This window comes from Amblyomma mixtum, chromosome 2 (genome assembly GCF_055824585.1).
Source record: "Amblyomma mixtum isolate Tamu chromosome 2, ASM5582458v1, whole genome shotgun sequence".
In the NCBI taxonomy this organism is placed as follows: Eukaryota; Metazoa; Arthropoda; class Arachnida; order Ixodida; family Ixodidae; genus Amblyomma; species Amblyomma mixtum.
In genome coordinates, this window is record NC_143013.1 from 217,905,137 (window position 1) to 217,928,809 (window position 23,673).

At 47.1% G+C, this 23,673-nt stretch overlaps 1 protein-coding gene across 2 annotated transcripts in view; it reads left to right on the forward strand.

Moving 5' to 3' along the window:
- LOC149362582 (uncharacterized) overlaps positions 1 to 19,450 on the forward strand; it is a 64,622-nt gene extending 45,172 nt beyond the window's left edge. Inside the window, exons 2-4 of one of the 2 annotated variants that reach the window (XM_089573107.1) lie at positions 10,393 to 10,683; positions 12,386 to 14,292; positions 16,092 to 19,450. In XM_089573107.1, the coding sequence (XP_089429233.1) occupies positions 10,393 to 10,683; positions 12,386 to 14,292; positions 16,092 to 16,107 (2,214 nt within the window). In that variant the 3' untranslated portion in view covers positions 16,108 to 19,450. The other variant, XM_089573106.1, reaches the window with a different exon arrangement.
- The last annotated feature ends 4,223 nt before the right edge of the window (positions 19,451 to 23,673 follow it).

Genomic DNA, 23,673 nt, shown 5'->3' on the forward strand with positions numbered 1-23,673 from the left:
TCCTCAGCGAAATTGGAGAACGCGGATATGTCTGTATTTGGCCTCCTGCTAAATGTAGCCAGTGCGCAGACTGAGTCGAAACCACCCTCCCATAATGCACAGCAGTAATAACCGGTAGTGCATGCATGTACATTTTTAAAAATAATTGTCAAGGTAATGATTGTGATATAATGTATCATGATTGATTTAAGCAAATAAGAGAGGGGGAGGAGGGGCTCGTTATAAATATGAGAGAAGCCAACAGCCACAGAAACCAAGGGACACGAGGGATTTTTAATTAATTTATTTATTTCGTGCTGTTGTTCGACTGGTTTGTGCTGTTGTTGCACCGGACGCGTAATTCGGAGGTCGTGGGTTCGGATCCCACCGGCGGCATGTGGTTGTTTTTTCTTCTGCTTTTCTAATCAATTAGCTTTAAGCGTTAACATATTAAGTAATAGTCTTCATCGAACAACAGCACAAAATAAATAAATTAATTAAAAATCCCTCGTGTCCCTTGGTTTCTGTGGCTGTTGGCTTCTCTCATGATTGATTTAGTAATGTAAAATTATGGCGTACCAAATATTCCCTTAAAACCAGGTGTGTCGCATGTTTTATGTGCGTATGTGCCTCTTTGCGCGCGGGCACGCGTGTGTGTGTGCCTATCAAATCTTTGCTACTATTTGGCCAGCATAATAATTCTACTACAGGCACTTTCTACGCATTTTCAGCATCACGGTTGCGAGGCTACATTTTAAACTGACTATTCGTCTTTATCAGTCTCATTTCCATAAAGCTAAACCCTGTACTTGTTTTTCTAGAACGTCTCCGTTTTTCGTTAATGAGTTCTTTCTCCCGCTCTTTGCTAGAGCAAACGTTCCCGCACCCTCTAAGCCTAACGCTGCCGCCACCAGACACAAGGCTATCATGCGCCGGGCTATAAGAGCCAAAATTGGAGTAGGGTACGCTCAAGCACGGATTGTCTCAATCAACACCTCTTTCTACTTCTTTCTCTCCCCCATCCTTCGTTCACCACCTTTCTTATCCTTCTTATTTGGATCGCATCAAAGTGCACTACACCGCACGCAGAGAATGGGGGCTCGCCGTGAAGGCACTTCGCGTGCCCGCTTCCGCCCGCGCACCCGAATCGATCAGCCGCGAGCGCTGTCACGCGACTGCCTCGAGCATGCGTTCTCCTTTCGCAGCATGCTATATCACAACACGCGTGTGCGCAGGAGTGTGGAAGGATAGCACCGGCTTTCCTCAATTAAGCTCGCTTTCTAATTGAAACGACGGTCAGTGTGCGGACATTTCCAAAAAGCGCTTCCTGGACGTCGTCATATTGCTCGCTGGACTGCTGCGTGCACCCGGCGCTAGATAGTTGAATGGGAGGTACGATCTTCCCGCACCTGTTACGGAACTGTACGAAGACCAGGTGCTTTAAGACACTGGTCTGCACGACAGAAAGGTGTACAGCTGGGCTATCTACAGTGGTGCCATGAGGGCTACTTGAGGCCACGTTGATTTCCATGTCGCCACTTGAGTCTCGTTTAAGGAACGTCGCGTAGCGTAATTTAGCGACTCTTTCCGCTTTTATTCTACTTATGTCGCCCTCCGTGCTGACAAGCAGGTCCCGACGAAAGTGAACGGTGCGACATTTTTCAGGGACGAAGGCGCGGGAAGAGTAAAAATGAAACAGAATAGCGCATTTCAAAATGTTTTAACACGTTCAGTGCGGCAGCGATTTTTCAGGCCCTTATCCCTGTGTGCCTTCGCCTAGCGGTGGGCCACCTTGAGATTTTACTGGGTGCGGCGATACCTGCCAGTGAGCCTCCGGAGAAATCGACTTATTAAGGCGGAAGCCTTTAATGTCTCATCGTTGTAAGCAGCAGTTGTCGACAGAAAATGTCACGCTTTTCAATTGGTGGAAACGGTCGTGACGTCACAGTGCGCGAATTTCAAACGGGGCCAATTGTACTTCGGCTAGTAACCATGCAACCAATTGAAGGGATCCTATAGTGATGCTCCAAGTAAGTGGGACTGAGCTTAGTTAATTGCTTAATTACCCAATTAGTCTAATTAGCTTTACTAGTCAGGCCATATAAATAAATAAAGCCGATTAAGAAATTGGTCGAGCTCAGGAATCGAACCCCGGTCTTCGGCGTGAGAGACGAGCATGCTATCCACTCCGCCGTGCTAGCTCGATGGTTTGGAATGAACAAAGGCGCGTCTAGTGAATACGGTGTCTTCACTCACTCTCATCCTCCTCCATCCCCTTCCGGCGAGGTTTAGGTGTCCACCGACAAATGAGAGACAGATACATTTCCTTTCCTCAAAAACCAATTTACCGGCGAGCGAGGCGTAGAACCGAATTGGCGATGGCGTTCTATGGACTCCTTGGGAGCGTTGCAAGACGCTCTCGCGTTCCACTCTTAGGGGCGGAGCTTAACATCTTAACCACACATCAGTGACCACACTTTAGGTCAAAAAAGTGCCCCCCCTGAATTTTGTGACACAGTTACTGCGTAATTTCCTTTCCTCAAATACAATTTTCATTTTCTTCATTACGGCTCCTCTTTATCTATCTTCTTTCACTCCCACTTCCTCCCTTCCTCTACGGTGCGGTTCAGGTGTCCACCGAGATGACAGAGAATTACTGCGACATTTCCTTTTCTCAAAAAGCGTTGCGTTCAAAGCGCAAGGCATCGCGCCGAACGGGTGGTGGCGTTCGGTGGTCTCCCTGGCAGCGCTACAACGCGCTGTCGCGTTCCACTCCTAAAGGCGAAGCTTGCAGTTAATTAGCATTCAGGCATTAATCAGTAATAACCATTAATTAGTGATTTGTCATCACTTAGTAATTAGTATTCAATTACATGTGACGCCACCAGTGCCACAGAAACAGCGAAGATGGTGCGGAAAACGCTTCCGCCTCTACCCACTTTAGACAGTCAAAGTGCCCCCTGAATTTTTGGAACCAAAAACAGACGGTAACAGCAACCTAAATGTATGTCTTCTGCAGGTTCTTTCAAAAATCTGACCTGTCCCACGGCTTCTTAGCGCCCCCTCCGTTTTTGTGCTGTAAGGCAGAGATGCAGGAAGTGACCTACCAATGGCCCACGACGAAGTGAACGTGTTAAGTTAGCTATGCCACGTTGCTCTTTGTTCAACAAATGGCCTCGCTTAGCCAACAGTTACGCGAAGATGAAGTGCTGAACTTGTTATGCACGCGCCTGGAAGCCGCACGGAGTGTCGTCGTCATACACTCTGAAAAGAAAGGGGTCAAAAGAGTGTACGCTGTCCTCTAGTCCCTTTTATAAAAGATAGTCCGTTGGAAGGCAGCTCATTTCCTTTTTACTCCCTTATAGGTGTATTGGTGTTTAGAGTGTAGAAGCCGTGTTCACATTTTACAGGTCGTATAGAGCACATCAACTTCGCCTGCGTTTGCTAGGTACAAAAAAAAAATAGTATGACCGCCTTTACTTGGGCATGCAACATTGCTACGAAGCTTTGTTAGCGTTTTTGAACAAGAGGATGACATGGCCACGTGATCACCATCCCGCAGTTCTATTTAAAAAATAAGACTGTACGATCGGAAGAGATAACGCGGGACATCTCTGATGTCCGGACACGCATATAGTCGTAAAAAACGTTTACTCTCGAGGACGTTCTTCCTCGAATTCGCATGCCAGTCATAAACACTATTAGTTTTATTTCCATAAGAATGGCTTTTGCATTATTGGGTTTAATGTCCCAAAGCGACTCAAGCTATGAGGGACGCCGTAGTGAAGGGCTCCGAATAATATCGACCGTTTGAGGTTCTTTGACGTGCACTATAGCATCGCACAGTACTGAGGCCTCTAGCATTTCGCCTCCAATTTCCACGAGAATCCGCTACTCTTCCCCACATGTGTGCCACTTCACGGGACAGCGCGTTTTTACATGAATGACCCGGTATCAGCAGAGGGATTTTCACAAGGGTTTTTCTCCCCTCTGGACATTAGTAACTTCGTAACCGACTCGCGCATATTGAGAGCGGAAAAGAAGGCGCGACCGTTGGACGTACCGGCGCCTTCTAGAACTCGCTTTCCGATACCTGCTCTTGGCATGCGCCCACGCCCTAGCGTTGATAAGAGTGTGCCCTCGCGTTCGCTGATGCACGACGTGATATTACGCACGTGCCTGAGCGGTGAGTTCGACTCGGACTACCTGTTTACCCCCTGTGCAACGCTGACGTCTCCAAGAGCCGGACTGAATAAGAAGAGGGAATTCAAAAGGAAAACAACGAGGAGTGATGAGGGAAGAAAATGCAATCGGGAGGCAAAGAAAAAAGAGAGAGAGAAATGAGCACGCGGGGTGGAGGTGGAGCTGTACAAAGCGGGGGAAAAAGAAAGCCAAGAAAAACCGGAGACGCGGGAATGCAGACAGGCGCCGCAAACAGGAATCTCTTTTCTATTTCCTTCTTTCTGAAGGACTCAAGGGCAAATGCTCTCAGCCGCGCCCATGGTCGGGATGTCCCCAACATGTAGACGTTCCTTTCTTTTGTTTTTTTCTTTTGCGCAGTCATCTTTAACTAACTCACCCCATGACTTTTTTTTTTTTTTGTCGCTTTACTCAGTGAAGGTAGAATACCACGCTCGTGCTTTATGAGAGCAGTGGGCTACTTTGGTGTTTCACATTGGCCACAACATTCGTGTTTTTTACACTACACGGTGAAACCTGGTGGCACCCAGAAACCCTACTGTACTGCACTTTAAAGGAGGCACATAATCTATCGTCGTTGCAAAACCTTTATGACCAGCTGCGCTGAGAAAGAAGTGACAAGGGAACAGGCAGCTTTCGCTCTTGCCTGCGGCATGAGCTGCAGGTTAAGACCTCTTGAGGCGATAGTGACCAAATGAACTGTGCCAAAATATGAGTGAACGAAGACAAGAAATCTTGATAATTTTTTTTTTTTACAGATTGTTCTAGTTTTCTAAGACGATCTAGTGCTCTAAAATTTTTCCCCTTTAGCAGCAAATGCCTTTATTTTTGTTTATTCTTAAAGTGCTCCGAAAAGAAGGTTTATAAGGCCGCGCTGGTTTCTTCAACTGTTGGCATGAGAGGAATGAAGCCGAAAATGTCGTGGGGCACAGATGTGAGACAAGCATACGCACGAAGCGCTTTCAGTTCGAATGCAGTAAAGAGGCGACCGTGCCCGACATAGCAACGCAGCCAAGAGGGTGACGATGGAGCATGCGTCTGGAAGGGGAGACGTAAAGGGTACGATGTACCAGAAATATAGGTGGACTAGGGTGGCTTCTCCAAGAGTGGCTTGGTGTGTGCGTTCACGTCTCTCGTCTCTTTTCGACGTCTCATTGCGCCCTGTCAAATCATCCTTATTCAAGGGGCTCTTACGAAACGTGTTTCATATGTTCTGGTCTTAAGGTCCAGGCAATTTAACTGCTAGTTTCCGGAACACCTTGTAGCCCCGTATTGAGGACTGTGTAGTGCCTTTCGCAAGATTGCGATGAAATCATGTGTACAGAATTCTTATGACCTTCGTTACAAATGAGGGCACTGATAAAGTTCGACCAAAGAACCTTGTGCTTCGTTTATTTAAATCCCACACATTATTACAGTGTGCTCGTGATAGACTTCGCGCACGTTCGTGATAGAACGTTAAGAGCTTGTTCTATTTTAAAAGAGCTTCTACAAATGCTGCATTTTCCATGCTTCGCAGAACACTAAACAAAAAATACTTTTACAAATGCGGCGCGTTTCGCCTTCTGAATACTTTCTTTAGGCCGGAAAAAGGCATGTTGCTGCTGTTAACAAAGACGGGTGATCTATTGCTTGCTTATCGTCGAATTGGTGATAAAATGTCTACTATTCTGTCTTATGCTCGACCCGTGTTTGGCTGATATGAAGGCGAAGTTTTCGTATTACTCGCTACAACTGCATGCTGCCGTAATAGATCTAAAATTTTGGCGAACAAGCTGTTCACCATATTTGCAATGGGCGACAGCAAATTTTGTGAGAAATTAATCTTTGATTTGTCATGTACCGACTGCTGCGTAAATAAGTCATCGTATATACAGTAGCGTCTATTTCCGACACAGACCGTCGACTGCACCTCAATAACCGGCTGGTTTTAATTGCGGACGCCCGGGATCGTTAAAGCTTAAGGCACGCCCGCGCGGCCTTGTCCAGTCCGCCGTGATCGCTATCATCGCGTTCAGCGCGACCTTCCGTGCAATAATAAAAAAAAATGAAAGCCGCGTCACCGAAGCAGGTTTAGCTAAATCCGGCTTGAACTTCATGTTTTGTTCGGCCCACACGGCGTACAACCTTCCCCTTCGCTGATAAGAGAGAAAGAGAAAAGCGATGTAATGAAAGAAGACGTGGAGAGAACTTCGCTGATAAAAATGCCGAATGAGAAGTACACCTTGTGTGACCCTTCGAAGAACAGTAAAACTAACTGCAGAACAACCTGTTTTCGAGTCCCGCTTTTTTTCTTCTCGTGGTCAGTTTATGTGGGCCGCCCTTTTCTGCCCTTGACTGCAGTAGCGTCAGTGTTTGCCGTAACGAAACCTCCAGTTCAAGTTAGCTGCAGGATGGATACGTCTGCGCTGACCTGTCCAACGTTGGGTAGGGCGCGGAACGAAGAAAATAATAAGGGGAATAGACGACATACGCGAATAGCCACACTGCGGCGAGAAACAGAGAACGAGAAAAGAAAGCAGGTTTGTTTTTTCAGGTCAGCGTTGCGTGCAGTTATATCTTTGGAAGGACAGACTCGAAGTTATCGCATCGAAAGGCGGACTGACGGATACGAACGGTTAAGGGAGTTGAAAGCAAATGCGTTACGCTTTGAGCATAACTGCGTAGGAAGTTATGCTGCCAAGAATGAGAAAGTACATTTCAAGACGATGGATGCCGCTCTCAGTATTCGGAAGCATGTGCCTGCGTTTATTTTGTATCAAGAATGCTGCTCTTGCTCTCATATCTTTATTTATTGTCATCAGCCCTTGCGCATTCTTCTGTTTTTTTTTTGTCATTAGCCCTTCTGTATTTCTGTAATTTGAACCAACTTGGTTGTACGCTTTGTATCTTTACACCATTCATATGTGTAATATTTTGACACGCAGTAGAAGGCATTTGTCCTCAATAATCTCTTTGCTTTCATTGCATGGATCCATAACTAGCCTTTGGCTAAGGATCCAGACAGTGGTGCTATGTATTGTATTGAAGAAATGATAGTAATAAAGAATTCAAGAATTTAATTGAATTGAGGCAATACGCTTCCGAAAGGGCAACTAAAAGAGCAGCACAGATTGGGGCAAAACCATCGGCATCCCCCACAAACAAACGCTTTTGTTTTAGCGCTTGCAACGTGAGCTTTCGTAAGCCTGGTCGCACTACATGCGTGGCTCTTGATGGTTTGTTGTGCCTCGCAGGTGTCCGAAAAAGTTTTAATGTAATGGCGTTCGAAGCATAACTGGGAAAGAAATGCGTCGTTGGTGACATAGTTTCCAGGACCGGAAATGACATCACCAGATCGGAAGTGACAACTGAACATGTCGATGTATCTTGATTGCGCCCTTGATTGCGCCCTCTAGGCGCCATCGGGAAAATGTGCACAGACAGACGTGTAAGGGTCCGCAAACACAGCCATGAAAGAATGACACAGAACTCAATTTAAAGGCGTCAACAGCTTCTAATGCCAATGCACAATGTAATTAAGTATCCTCTTGTTTTTTTTTTAGGGTTGCTTTTTTATTTTTGGATATTTGCGACTGCCGTTTTCAATATCAAAGTTAACTTTGGTGCTCATATCTCTCCTATTGCTTACAATCGATTTAGTACTCTTCACTCTCCCGGTTGTCCTCCATTTGTTCTTTTTTTGATAATTTGTCTATTGGTTTGTTTAATCCTTTCAGTTATACGCTTGGTGCAGCGCTTTGTGTCGACCGCATGAGCGATCCGCATCTATCTTGCAGCCATCTTCTTTCGGTTTGAAAGCTAGCTACGCCTCATAACGCAACTCCGTTGGGCAAAGACATACTTCCAACTCCTCCACAATGCACGAGTGCGGAGAAATGAAGAGGTAAAAGATGTTTACGATGGCAAACTGTTGAGCACACGTATAAATAAAAGTAATAATTATCATTAAACTGCACCAGAATACGTAGTATCGATCATCATCTACGAAGCCTTCACCGGCAGTCACCAATAGCGGTTTAAAATAGGGTTGGAGGAAATAAACAGCTATGCCGTCTTTGTCTTGACGTAGATGAATGATAATTAGATCTAATGTATTTAATAAAGCAGCAAAAAGAGCTAACTTTTTTTTTCTGGGGCCAAGCAGATTGTTGCTGACGGTGAAATTTTTAAGGTCACTCGGCTATGAGAACGGGATGCTGGGTAACACTTTGTGTTTCCGGAAAAAAGTGAAAAATGCATCCAATCCCTGACCATGCGCACACCACGTGGCGTGTACGGAGTGGTAGATATGAAATCATCTGCACAAAGGCAATACTCGATAGAAGGAAAGAAAGCTTTGGAACGTCATGTTGATATATATTTAACGATAGTAGCAAGGTGAAAGCAATAAAAATAGTGTGTCATTATTTTTTGCTTCTCTTTCCAGGAGTTACTGGAGGCAAAGAACGTAGATTAAAGTCCATTCCGGAAATACAGGCTATTGTTGCAGTAGTGCATCTTTAAAGATAATTGTACGGTAGCGCTCCAGGTGAGGATCATAACGGGTTTTAGCCAGCGCTACCGCCCCGAACAGGGACAAAAATAATGCGCCGATCGGTCTCCGGAGTGATCTCAAAAATGACTGATTTCTCGATTTGGTCTCCACAAACGCCTAACGTATCAAGAAGACCTTTCCGCTACACAAAGCAAACAAGAGCCGCTGCAGCAACACAACGGCGTGCGTGCCGTTTTTAGTGATGATTATGATGATGATGATGATGATGATGTAGCCTTCCCTTTGTAACGGGCGGGCGCCTACCAAAGGTGCCCTGGCTGGATAGACACACACATAAAAAACACCACTATCAAACGCGAAGCGGCAAAGCAGTGTCGCGAAGCAGCTGGCTCCACCTGGTGCTGAAGGCAGCAACCCAAAGTAGCGCGCAACTCCCGCTCTCTCCTCTCGAGTGCGGCCGTGAGTGTGCCGCGGCCAGCCCGGAGGCAGCGGCGCGCTCACGAGTCAGGCCGTGAGGGCGAAAGCCTGACCTCTGTTACTCGTTTGTGCACCTTGTACAATACATCGTAGTCGGCACTCCGCTGTACCGCTATCTGCGTTCTTCCTGTTCAGAAGCATCGGGACAACCCATTTTAAAACTTCGAAAAGAAGATGGAAAACACGACAAAAACGCTGCAATCATAGCACCCCGAGCATGGCTCAGTCGGGGCACCTGTTTTAATGTGATAGTCATTGCAAAAAAACTATTAAATGCTGTAAAATAAGTGGACCGTAGTGTATCTGTATATGGCTGCGTTCATAGGCGGCAGACGATTTAGGTTCTTAATTAGAGGAAGAGCACTTCTCCGTATGACTGGCGGACAACGGTAACAGCAAGAGCCTTCTTTGGTTTCTGGACGAAAATAGCCTCCACGACATGCTACAGTATATTGACAGCCGCATATTATGTCATATGGCAAGTCCTCCAAATGAAAGTTAAGAAAAAAAGATGATTGACGACGACCAGTCGAAGCTACCGCCAGTATACAAATGTCAAAGTACGATTCGCGACGAAGCAATAGAATCTACCACCACGGTCACAAATGGCCAATGGACCACAATTGGCAAATGTTCTATGAATGTTTGGCTCCTCAGTGATAATGATAACTAATTGCGGCCCTTAGGAAGATTGGGTTCATGGGTTTATGGGGATTTGACGTCCCAAAGCGACTCAGGCTACTAGAGACGCCGTAGTTATGGGCTCCAGAAATTTAGACCACCTGGGATTCTTTAACGTGCACTGACATCGCAGAGTACATGGGCCTCTAGGATTTCATCTCCTTCGAAATTCGACCGCGTCTGTAGGGACAGCAGCCGAGCACTACAACCACTGAGCCATCGTGGTGGTTGAGGATTGCATGGAACTGTTTGTCTCAAGTTAGGCTGTGTTTCTGGGCTTACTTACATTCCTGTATGTTGTCGTCTTTCTACTTCATATATATTGTTCACCTTTCGTGTTTTCTAGCTTCATTTCTTGTTTTTTTTTGTCACACTAATTGCTTTTTACGGCATTTTCATCGTTACCTAACATTCTCGCTTTTCACATTTTTTACTCCCTTATGTAACACTCTCGTCTAAGGTCTCGCGGGGTATTTCGAACAAATAAACAGCGCGTAACAAACAGAAGGCATTTTCATCATCGGGAATCATTTTTCCCCCTCTTCTTTGTTGCGCAGTTCGTGGCATCATGGCTGCTGGCTGTGTCGGCCACGCTATGCGCCGGCCAGCAGCAGTACCTGCGAGGTCCACCGCCCCTGAACGGAGGCTACAAGGGATTCCAGCCCTACGGGTCGGCCATCGCCGGGGGAGGAGCGCCCCAGGGGGGAGGTGCCCCTCTCGCCCAGAGGGGCTACCTGCCCCAGGGGTTCGTGCCCCAGCAGGTGATCCCGCCCACCCAGCCCAGGTCGGGCTACGTCTCCCAGGGGTTCCAGCCACAGGGACCGCCGCCTTCCGCCTCGGCTGGTGTTGTGAGTACATGCGATGATTATGCTGTCTATATTCATTCACTGTTTATAAACGACGTTACTATTCTGCTTCTTTACTAGCTTATTTTATTATTCAAGGCGTACGAAGGTTTCTGGTGGTATGGCTACCGTGATGGAAGATCGATCGATCGATTGATCGATCGATCAATCAACCAATCAATCAATAAATCAATCAATCAATCAATCAATCAATCAATCAATCAATCACGCAATCAATCAGTCAGTCAGTCAGTCAATTGATCAATCAATCAATCAATCTTTTTGTAATCCTTTTATTTACTTATGTACTTTTGTTCTCAATGTTTTCGTCTAGCATTATTCAACATTGTTCATATATGTAGCGCTCTGTTTGATCTATGTATTGTTTTGTTTTTGTTTTTTTCGCTGCTCCACGCCATCTGTAATGCGAAAGCCTTGAGGGTAAAATAAATGAAATGAAATCAATCAATAAATAAATAAACCACTGAACCACAGCCAAAATGAATCGAAACACTAAGTCCACAATCTGGATCCCTATCTCGCAGACTAATTCGATTCATGCGCCTATTGAAAAAAAAAATATAAATAAGAGACAGCACAAGACAGCACAGCTTACATAGCAGAAACATATAATAATAGTTTGCATAGTAACAAAACAGCAAATGTAATAATGAAATCATCTGCTTCTTAGCAGCATGCACCACATAATAAAATAAGGACGTCCCATATTGTCTCGTCATTTTAAAGTAAGACCTCCGAAGGAAAAACAATGGGCCTCGCCTGGGGTTGAATTAGCTCTGAGTCTATTCCACTTGCAGGAACATTGAGGCGGTTTTCCGGCAGAGCATTACTGTACGCCACCACGAAGCGCCATTCGATGTTTAAACTGCGCATTATGGCGATGGTTAAGAGCTTTTTTGGAAGAAGGTGTGCTCCGCGTATTTGAAGCGAAATAGCATTTTGGAAAACTCTCAAAGCCTTTGTTTGCTGGCATGCAGTCGCAATAGTCGTGGGTCACGCCCTGTAACCAAGCCACATTAACGGGGCTGAGGCAAGATGCATCAGTTGTAAGGCTGAGGCATTTTTAAGGCAATAGTTTGGCATCCTTTCCAGGCAATGCTAAAAACAGCTTGGCTCACCTTGAATGCTTAGCTTCGTGTTTACTTGTAAATGTAATTGTATCCGACAACCTTGGAATGTGTACATATGTGAATAAAACATTTTCTAACCAATATTTTCCAATTTTTAAATTTTCCTATCTGTACGCCTCTGCCTGTTTCACATTGCTAGTTTCATTTTTACCCCAGAGTTAGCGCTATCATTCTGCAAGGATGTTTCTTTTTTAACAGAATGTAGAATACATCTATCAGGGAATGTGTGTCATCTGCCAAAATCTCTCTTTAAAGCACTTTCGCATATGTGTTTCCCGTTGCGATAATTCTAGTTAGCGCTCTTAATCACTGAACTTTTTACTGATGGCCCTCAATGCCACCTAATGCCCATCAACCATTTGCCTAACGCATGTTTGATTTATTTTAACGTGTTTTTCTTGTGCTCGGCAAATACCATTATTACCGCCGATAAAGTTTTTCATTTTGACGCCCAGCTCCGACTACAGTGACAAGTCGGGCACGATTGCTGAGATTGCAGAAATATTACCGAGTCGATAAGGGTTTAACTATGTTTTGCTTCTTGTGCTTTGCAGAGCTACGTTCCGAGAGCAGCACCTCAGCCGCAGTATCAGCCGCAGTATCAGCCCCGGCCCCAGCCGCAGCCGCAGCCACAGCCCCACCAACCGCAGCAGCAACCCCAGGCTCAGGCCGCAGCGCAGACATCTGAAAAGGAAAAAGCCGAAGAAGTGAAGCTGGCCACGTTCCAGGCAGCGCCACTGCACTATGTCAGCATCGGGGCCAAGCTCCAGGGCGACTACAAGTTCGGCTACGACACCGGCAAGGGCTCGGACAAGACCGGCAGTTTCCGCGAAGAGACCAGGCTTCCTGACGGCACGGTGAAGGGCTCCTACGGTTTCATCGACGCGTCTGGCCGCCAGAGGATCATCAAGTACACTGCTGGCAAGGATGGCTTCAAGGCGGAGGGAGACATCTACCAAGAAGGCGCACCCAAAGACACCATTCCGGAGCACATCCAGCAAACGGTGTCGGCATCCCCATCGGCTCCGGCGCCTTCAGCCCCTGCTCCTGCACCGGCACCGGCTCCCGCCACCGCTAGTCCAGCTGCCCAGTACAAGCCGTCCAGCAACTCGGGCCCACCCGCAGGCCCACCTCCTCAGTACAGGCCGCCCAGCTACTCAGAGGCCCCCGCAAACGCAGGTCCCCAGTTCAAGCCGCCAGCGTACCCACAGTTCAGGCCGGCTCCTCCTTCCCAGGCATCCGGTCCTTCGCAGGTTCCTGTGCTATCGCTCGTGCCAAACGTCCCTGAAAACCTCGCCTTCCCAACCTTCTTCAAACATCTGGCCGAGCAAAGACCAGCAGCTACAAGCCAACCTGCCCCCTCTTTTCAAGGTCCTCCATCGACAGCCAGGCAGCCCCCAGTATTTGGCTATGCACCTTACGCGCCACCCTCAGTTCAAGCGCGGGCGGCCCCGTACGTGCCACAATTCGCAAGCAAGCCTGCACCACAACAACCTGCAAGGCCTTTCGCGGGTCTTCAACTCCCGGCCGCAACGTCTCAGCAGCCAAGCTATCCAACGTTCGCGCAGCAGCAAGGCTACCCTCTGCCTCTCATCAGGCCCGGCACTTACCCACCCGCTGCAGCTGCCAGACCAGGAGCGCCGTTCGCCGTCGCTCCTACTTCTGCAGCCCCTGCGAAGCAGTTCGTCCCCGCCCAGTACTTGCAACAGCAGCAAGCGCAGCCCAAGGTCAGCATAGCCAACCTGTTCGCCCAGGAGGCCCAGAGGGCCGCCACGAAACCAAACTTCGCCGACTTCCTCAAACAGTTCGTGCCACGGCCAGCGCCCCAGCAGCAGTATTCTCCTGCCGGTGCACCTGCTACCGCTGGAGCTCCAACGCTGCGACCGGGCTTTTCTCCTTACGGACCTCCCCCTTCCGCCGCTCCAGCCGTGCAGAGGCCACCCGTCTTTCTTCAGCAAGCGGCCCAACTGAAGGCTCCTAGCTTCTCCGCTCAGGCCGGCGGACAAGTGCCACTTTACAACTCCTTCAGGCCTCCCGTGCAGCAAGCCCCTTCCTTCTCCCCTAGACCGGCGGCGGCGCCCCAAATTCCCACGTACCCTATTCAGAGAGCTGGATTCTACCCCCAGCCAGCGCCAGCGACGCAGACCCTAAAGAAGGACGACGAGGACATTGAGGATGGCAGCTACAACCCGGACCTGTACGACCACGGCCTCTACGATCCCAAGAAGTACGAAGAACCTTACTTGAAGAAGAAGAAGCAGGCTGAGAGCGCGTCCTCTCCGGCCGGCGGGTTTGCGGGTCTTCCACCCCAACAGGTCTACCAGCCTCAAGGGGCAGCGCAGCAAGGGCAGGTCTACCAGCCTCAAGTTGCAGCGCAGCAAGGGCAGGTCTACCGGCCTCAAGGTGCAGCGCAGCAAGGGCAGGTCTACCAGCCTGCGGGTCAAGGGGCAGCGCAGCAAGGGCAAGTTGAGGAAAAGGCGCTGCCTTTGTTTGACCACTCACTCCTGTCGTACAACATCGGCACGGGCTAGAGTCATCGCCGACCTGCTCCATGAAGGGCGTCCAGAAACGGCCTCAGCGCCCGTGCCGTGCTATAGCTTCTCATCACCCCCGGCATTCAGATCCATCGCCTACGGGGACTTTGCTGCTCACTCGCTTATTTGTTTTTTTTTTCCTCTCTAGTGTTTGAGGCACGTAAGGCAAAACACGGTTCCGGCACGTGAATAAGACGAACGTGTGGTACGGCTGTGCTTGCCAAAGTCACGCCATTGAAGGTCACAACTAGTACTGCACACAGCCAGTGCGATAGTGCAACCCTCATGCTTGAAACGTTTCTATCGACTACGACCTTTTCTAGTTTGACCTGCCAAAGCTGGGTTTTTGTACAGTATCATATCACAAGAGAGTAGGCGAATGGTCGTGACGTCAGAAGCTGCAACACATCCGTGTCTTTAAGGAGTCTTCTCATTCTTGAGCTGTACTAGAACCAGCGCACGAAAGACCAAATCTGTTAATAAGCATGCGTTAGCAGGCTCTCACATCTGACAAATGTCTTTTATTAGTCTTTTCTATAGACATGGTTTAGTCAGGGCATCCTAAAACGTTTCCAAAACAAGGCCATTTGCAGTGGCGGCATGCTGATGCCAAAAGAAGGCGGGATGATTTTAAGGAGAGGAAAAATCTCCAGCCATACAACAGTCAGACATAGTCACCACACTTAGCTGTACAATTACGAAGTAGTGCGCGGCTGACAGTTCACATGCAGGTATTTCTGACGTCACGATGGAGAAGACCAACGGGCTATTTTTTAGGCATTAGAAACATAACTTCCTTCTCTACCTCGACTGTTTATTTCTTCAGCATGGCTTTTTCATAAGGGACACGACGGGTTTGCTGGATAGCATAGTTATGTCGAAGTATGGAAAGAGCTTGACATGACCTCTAAGCCAAAGTTGCATTTTAATCTGAAGCAGATGTAACCTTATTGGCTGATTGTGCCGCTAGTTGTAGTGTACCATTTACCAACTTCTTTGCACTACCAGAAAAGACTACAGGTAGCTATCTCTAATACCTACAAGAGAATATAATAATCTCTCGTGAACAATATGGTAACCCGCATTCTTGTATATATAACATTGCGTCAAGAAGTATAGCGCATTACAGATATACTTCACTGCAAAGTTAACTTACTTTCCTATTCCACGCACGAACTAACCCTTCTGCTCACCATGACAATCTTATCTCAATGCATGCTCTTAAAATATATGGAAGAAACTGACAAGACAGCTGATGCGTTCAGTTATGCAAACGAACTTATGATTGCTTCATGCGTGCCTGAGCGCAAAGGCTTCTTGTGTTTTGCTTAGAATTATACCTGATTATGACCAACTATTTACCTGAATACTTCCTTGTCCTAACCCTTTTACAGCTTTTCTTTCGACATACCCACCCTGCCCTTACCTCTCAATCTGCTATTGGCTGAAAAGTAACATACTTAGTGCTGTCTATATAAAACAAGTCCTGACACTAATGACTGCGCCAACTGATATATCATTTGACTTACAGGCGAATTGGCGTGCTCCAAAATTTCTGTTTTGTTCCCATATTTTCGACATTTGACTTCGATACTTTCTGGAATGGTGTACAACGAAGTATTCACATTTATTGTTATGTTTTAGCCGCTCCACGTGAAATAAAGTGGAAGAGAGTGAAAGAGCAAGAGCTTGAGTCTGTCTTACGTGTGGTCTTGTTTCTTTTCAGTTACCGACAGTTTTAGGGGCGCAGAACACACAGGACCAGGACACCCTCCACTTTCACAGACACCACAAAGGAGAGGAAGCGTATACCCCGGAACACGGCCACCAAGCGTGCGCGCAAGACTGAACTTTCAAGGAAAAGGAAGTGCAAAGGCGACAGAGAAACACATTCCACAGAGAGCGGTTCTCGTCACTTGGCGACCGGACGGCGGCCTACACGGATCGACGTCGTGTTTAGAAGCCCCACAAAACATTACCCGCTTTCTGTTAAAAGACCGCCCGCAGTTGCCTTAGTTTGGATGCGGACGCACTGGTCAGCCGACATGTCGGTGTTTAAGAGCAAAACCACTTCGGCGAACAATGCGCACTCGTTAAAATCCATTGCTTACGGATTAGTACACCAAGAATGACAGTTGTTTACCTAAACGAGCAAAAAGAGAAGTAAATAACGGTATGGTCCATCGGTTCGCCAGAGGTCATGCAGAAAAGTACACACCATGAGGTGCAAACTATCACGAAGATTCAAGGGGACACCTTCAAGACCGGCAGTGAACAGGTTGCATTGAAAGGGCCTGTACACTGTCGCTCCCAGACGAAAGATAACTTTACTTAAGAGATATCTGACCTTTTAGTGCAGCGCTGCCTGCTTTTATAGAGATACATTGTCCAACCAATATAGACAACAGCTTCACGGAAACATTGGCAGCTTCCAAGAGGAAATCCTGCAACACAATCGTCGTTAGGTTTGTGAAGGAGTTTTTATGCATGTTGCGAATGAATCGTCTCCCATCTGTGTCCAGCATTCACAGAGCTCCGTGTATTATACCATGTGGGAGCACGAATTCATTTTCGCCGGTGTGTACGACTCATCAGGTTTCCTGTCTGTAACGTACACGCATTCTTTAACACATGGAATGGCGGTCGCTCCAGAGAGCTCCCGGATGTAGGAGCTTGAAATTATTCACGCCCCTACTTTGAATAATCAAGCTATCAGCAGTGCGTTAGGAGGTGTAAACAATGCTAACAGGCTTCCTATGGTGAAGCGTGTGAAAACTGTTGCGGCGCTTGTTCTGAACGTTACGTTCGAAGTAATTTACGGACAGATTGCAATCTCAATCGTATATCGGAGATCCGTAGCCCGAGGCGTAGGCATTCAGTTCTTTCCCAATAACCCCTACCCGAATCTATTTCGATGGCCAGAGATACAGCCAGAGACGCTATGGTAATGTTGTTACCAGCTCCCAAGGCCTTCGGAGGACCGAAAGCCGCTGGCATGAGCAACGAACCTACGTCAAGCATTGAGCGGATTATACTGCGTGAGAATGTCCCCGACAAACACAAACAAACGAGAAATAGATCACGTGAGGGCAGCCATCAAGCGGAGAGCGGATTTCATGCCATTTCCTGTTCCTTCTGGCTACGCGGCGCCTTTTTAATGCGCCAGTAATTTATGCCCAACTGGCACGTCGTCCCTCCGGGCTACGGAGCGAAGACAATCGACCATTAATCGCCGCTACGCGTGACTTTGCATTTCAGGCGTAGCTTATCCTCGCTTCGTTCGTGCGCCAAGCTTGTTTCGGAAGCGCATATGTAACCTCCACCATAGCCGGCGGCTGCTATAATGTGACAGCTTGCGAGTGGGTGGGGTGCATGGGAAGGGTTGACAGCCCCTCAGGCTTTTCAGCGTCAGTACTGTATGGGCGTCTTAATTGACCACCACCGTCGGGCCATTAGAGATTCACGGTTTTCTCGCATGGACTGGCCTTAAAGTAAAAAAAAAAAGAACGAGATAATTGCGCAACAAAAGCGCCCGCTTCGCGCTTAGCGCAACGCCATTGAAATGCAGAGGCGTATACTGTACCCGCGCGAGGGTGGCCTTTAAGTCCGAGCTCGGATCGTTCGAAACGGCGCGCTGGTGTCCGGCCGAACGTGGGAACACCCTTGACATAGGCGCCGGCCGGCGTGGCCGCTCAGAGAGAGATTGAAAGAGAGAGGGAGAGGGCAAAGGCGAGTGTACGGGGGACAGGAAAAGGACTGTTAGGCATTTACGAGCCAGCGGCGTGGCGGCCACGCCTTTGTGAACGCTCTGGACGCCGACCGGCCCCGGCACAATGGGGCGCTGCGCCGGTTTCGTGGAGTCCTTGGAGCAGCATAACTTCGACGCTTCGAACGCCGCTCGGTCACTGTTTGCGCTGCGAGTTCTGGATACCTTTGGACGGCGGTAAATGCAAAAACGCGCAGAGAGGGAAATAAGCAGCTCCGGCGGCCAATTACTTTTTTTTTCTTCGTTCTTTGCGGCGTTTCTTTTCTTCTGTTACTTTTCCGGCTCGTGCAGTGTCCTTGTCACAGGAATGAAGTGACCCGTCAAGATGGCAACACCTATAACCAAGATTGCGAAGGGAACTCCCGAAGCATACTTCGAGATCCTGTAGCGACGCCACGCAGAAGGAAGAACGAAGTCGTCCTCGCAAGACGGACTGCTTCATGAGGCGAAATTTAGATATCGACGGATGTTTCTGCGGTTTCTTGCCCCGTGTTCTGATGAACTACCTGTCTGTCCCTTCTGCTGTTATTTAGGTCTCGTTAGATTTTATTCACTTGTTGCGCATGGAACGTACCCTGAAATATGTTGTACTGTGCTTCTTTTGTTCGTTCTTATTGCATGTTATGCGTGTCAGTTTTCAGCTATTGTGTCACAGAAATATCTACACCGCAGTCGTCGCTGAAAATGCTTTCTTAATTTAGTAGGCCAAAACCAAAAACAAAAAAGAATTGACTCAAGCATGCCTTTAAGTACATATTTACTCCTGGCCAACAGATTTCTTATATCTTATAGGTCACGATGATATCCAAAACTGGATGGATTTTAAAACCTTATCGCGCCGCACAGGAGAGGCGTTAATCATTTAAACGATACACATTTTCGCATGCAACAAAATTGCTTCTAAATTGTCTCAACGGTTACCATGTCATCGCATCGCACAATCTAATGTCTAGGTCTACTTTTATTTATTGAATGCTTATTTAATGCTTAGAATGAGTGTTAGAGTAAATTCAGAGCATGTTCTTTAAGCGCACTTGGCATATTATGAAGTGCGTTTTAAAAGAACTGTCAGATTTTGTTTTTATCCGAAAGGATCTAATTTCTATCAAATACTACCTTTCCAAGCGGCTGTAACTCATAAATATAGCAGTATTCCTTGTTGCCAACATACCTGTAGCATATGTCTTTGCTTGTCGGCAAACCGAGTCAGAGTATAGCAAGTTCTTGAACCCTTTAAACACTTTAACTCTCTGTGGTGTGCAGCTGTCTACCTTGTGTTTCAGAGCCAACACTGGGCCTGCGCGTTCTTCAGAATCACTCATTGTGGGGGGCGGAGTGTATTTATTTCTTGTAAATAAACTGTTCCTTTCCACATCTGTGTCACGCAACCTTGCGATATTGGGTAATGGTGTTGCTGCGTCAATTCCAACCACAAACTGGCGACTGAACCACGTCAGTACGACCCGCTAGGCACAGCTTACTGCTCCTCCTGGCGGAAAGAAACAAAGTTAATAATATTTTTCAAAAAACACCGTCCAGATCTAAGGATAATGCATTTTTTCTTCGGGCACATAAACTGTTATATGGGCCGTCTAGCAGGTCCGGGGTGCACTCGAAAGGCACAAGCGTCACGACCCACAACAAACGGGCCGAACTGGCGTAGTGCAGAGTAGGGCATAACCACGGGTTGACGCTTGGCCAATGTCACGACGCGTTAAACCGTCGGTTGCCGGCATTTTAATAAGGTTACTCCTACCTACCTACCTATAAACTGTTATATTCGTCTCATCCGCCATCATACCCTTACATTTACATTTCTTTCTCTGTTTCAATGCAGAAATGCTAAGTGCTGAAATAAACAGATTCTGAATATGATGATATCTTATGACGCATTGGCAGCTTAGGTGAGAGAGCGCCATGGCACAAGGCATTTTCGTTTGCATAAGGTGGAGTCCAAGACCCGCGCTGTTAGGGAAGGGAGGAAGGTGGGAGTGAAAGAAGAAAGAGGTGCCGTAGTGGAGGTCTCCGGAATACTTTTGACCACCCGGGGTTCTCTAACGTGCGTTGACATCGCACAGCACACGGGTGCCTTTGCGTTTCGCCTCCATCAAAACGCGGCCGCAGCCGCCGGAGTCGAACACGGGAACCCCACCTTAGTGGTTAGGACTCTCAGCCTCTAACCACTGAACCATCATGGGGGGGGGGGGGGGGGGGAGGAACAAAGCTGGTGGAGTTTTCAGTATCAAGACTCCAGTGGCTCTGACCGACGCCGTAGAGGTGGAGATGAGCGCCTCCTGGAACATAGTGGAGTTCTTAAGTATTATCGACAGGGTGGCAGCTATCGTAATTAAACTTAATAAGAGGTACAAACTGAAGGTGGAGCAGGCCCATGCGCCTAAATTCAGCTATGATGACCAGACCATTGAAGGCTTCTATGAAGACGTCGAATCGGCAATGAACAAACTAAAATCAAAGTACACTGCACTCATGGGAAACATCAGTGCGAAGGCAGGTAAAAAGCAGGCTGGAGACCCGGCGGTAGGCAACTATGGCATAGGGTCTAGGAATAGCAGGGAGAATTATTAGTAGAGTTTACAGAGAGAAATAATATATGGATCATGAATACCTTCTTCCGCAAACGAGAGAATAGGAAGTGGACGTGGAAGAGCCCCAAAGGTGAGACTAAAAATGAAATAGACTTCATACTGTGTGCTTAACCTGGCATCGTGCAGCATGTGGAGGCCGTTGTAGCGACCACATAATGGTAGGGTCTGGAATTATCTTACACTTGAAGAGGGAACGGAACAACGAGTTAGCGGTAAGAGAGAAGTAGAGGAATTCAGGGTATCGATGCAGGACAGATATTCGTCGTTAACTGAGGGACGCGATATTTATGTTAAAACAATGAACGACAATATCACAGTTGTCGTTGCGAAGTGCGCAGTAGAATTAGGTGGCAGAATGGTTCGACAGGATAGCGGCAAGCTATCTCAGAAGGCGAAAGATCTGATTAAGAAACAACAAAGCATGAAGGCGTCCAACCCTACAGGCAGTCTAGAACTGGCAGAGCTAACAAAGGTGATAAATAAGCGCAGGGTAGCCGACAAAAGAATAAGAGGAAACTAGGCATAGGTAAAAATGAGATGTACGCGTTAAAAATAAATAGGGCAATGTAATTAGCAATATGAATAAGGTAGTACAGATAGAGGAAGAGTTCTAAAAAAATCTATACAGCAGCCAATGCAATCAGAACGTTAATGAGAGAGACAGCAGCGCGCAGCAATGGGAAGTCTCGCCAGTAACGAAAGATGGTTGTTTTATGGGGTTTAACGTCCCAAAGCGGCTAAGGCTATGAGAGACGCCGTAGTGGAGAGCTCCGGAAATTTCGACCACCTGGGGATCTTTAACGTGCACTGACATCGCACAGTACTCGGGCCTCTAGAATTTCTCCTCCAAAGAAATTCAGCCGCCGCGGCCGGGATCGAACCCGCGTCTTTCGGGTCAGCAGCCGAGCACCATAACCACTGAGCCACCGCGGCGGCCCAGTAACGAAAGAGGAAGTAAAGAAAGACTTAGGAGCAATTGAAAGGGGAGAAGCAGCTGGTGAGGAACAGGTAACAGCAGATCTGTTGAAGAACGGAGCCGAAATTGGGCTAGAAAAACTAGCCACCCTGTACACGCAATGCCTTGTGACTTCGAGCGTGCCAAAAGCTTAGAAGAATGCTAACATTATCTTAATTCATAAGAAAGGAGACGTCAAGGAACTGAAAAATTACAGACCGATCAGCTTACTGCTTACAAGGTATTTACTAAGGTAATCGCTTATAGAGTCAGGAAAACCTTAGTCTTCAATTAACCAAATGATCAGGCACGCTTTCCTAAAAGATATTCGACGATACGCCATATTCACACTCTCAATCAAGTCGTAGAGAAATGGGTGGAATATAACAAACCCCAATATATAGCCTTCATTGATTACGAGAGATCATTTGAATGAGTGGCCCCTGAGATGTGCACTGCCAAAGAAGTGTAAGTGCTTCTGACTGCAAAAATTGTCTTCTTTTACTAATACCAAAGCGTTCGATTTCAATTTGGGCACGAGCATTCTTTCTTTTCTCTCCTCTAGTGGACGGCCTCCCAATGAGACTGTGATGGTCGTTGTGTAGGTAACAAGCACTATTTTTTCTAAATGGCGATAGATCATCCCATAAAAATACCAGGTGTTTCATAGAAGACTTTAAGTAATTAAAAAAAAATTGGTTTTTAAAAGTAAAATTGTGGCTTTTCAGCGTAGTATTATCAGTGTTGGCAGACACCATAAAACCGGTGAATCGTTTTAAGTAGCAAGCTGGTTAACCAATTTTTAATAACCTTTGGACTATTAGATTTAGGCACGTAGTTGCAATTAGAGATTTGTAGCAGGTCGTTAGTAATGGATAAATCAGGTTTTAGAACTTCGAAAACGGTATTACGCTTGCAGCTATGGCTCGACAAAATTTCGCGTTTTTGACTAGCTATGTGCACTGGAAAGGTTGCTTTGCCCGCATGCATTTTGAAAGCGCATGTATTTCTTCACGATGCAGCCAAATTTTGTAGAGCCACCGCGCCGATGATAATCGCATTTTTGAAATTCTGAAGATATGGCTGTTACTAACGACCGGCTACAAATCTCTTCATTCCAACCAGTTGCCTAGCTGTAATAGTTAAAAATTTAATGATCTGAAATTAGCTAGCCGGTGTACTACTTAAGACTGGTTTTATACGGTGTTCGCCGACATATTTTTGCCCCAAAAACCTATTTTTGAAAATTACTTAGTCCGCCCCGAAACACCTGGTATATGCCACCACTTAGCCACCACTCGATATTTTGTTTCCAGCTGTCTTTACGATAGGGTGCCAAATAGTAGTGGAAGAAGCTTGTATAAATGATAATTTCATGCCATATCTTATGAAGTTTGATATTACGACGAATTTATTCATTACTACGCTATATGTAGAGCCCCGCTGCGGTGACTCAGTGGTTACGGCGCTCGGCTGCTGACCCGAAATACGCGGGTCCGATCCCGGCTGCGGCGGCTGAGTTTCCATGAAGGCGAAACTCTAGAGGCCCGTGTACTGTGCGATGTCAGTGCACGTTAAAGAACACCAGGTGGTCGAATTTTCCGGAGCCTTTCACTACGGCGTCCCTCATAGCCTGAGTCGCTTTGGGACGTTAAACCCTAATAAACCAAACCAAACCAAACCAGCTATATCAAGCGTCCGCTATGGACAAATCTTGGGGAAACCTTCGGAAGCGGCCATTAAATCCTCTCTACTAATATTCCGACCCCAGAAGTACACAAGTCACTCGGTGAAATTCGGATCACCAACTGGGAATCTCCCTGAGCTACACTCGTCTTGGGCGCAATACATGTCTACAACACTCTGTGCACACTCTGTTGCAAGAACACAAGGCTGTGGGCACTGGGCACTCATCTTTTCCAAGGCCCCGAACTAAGCCTCCAAGGTCTGTGCTCAAAACTGGCTGCACTTCTTTGACACA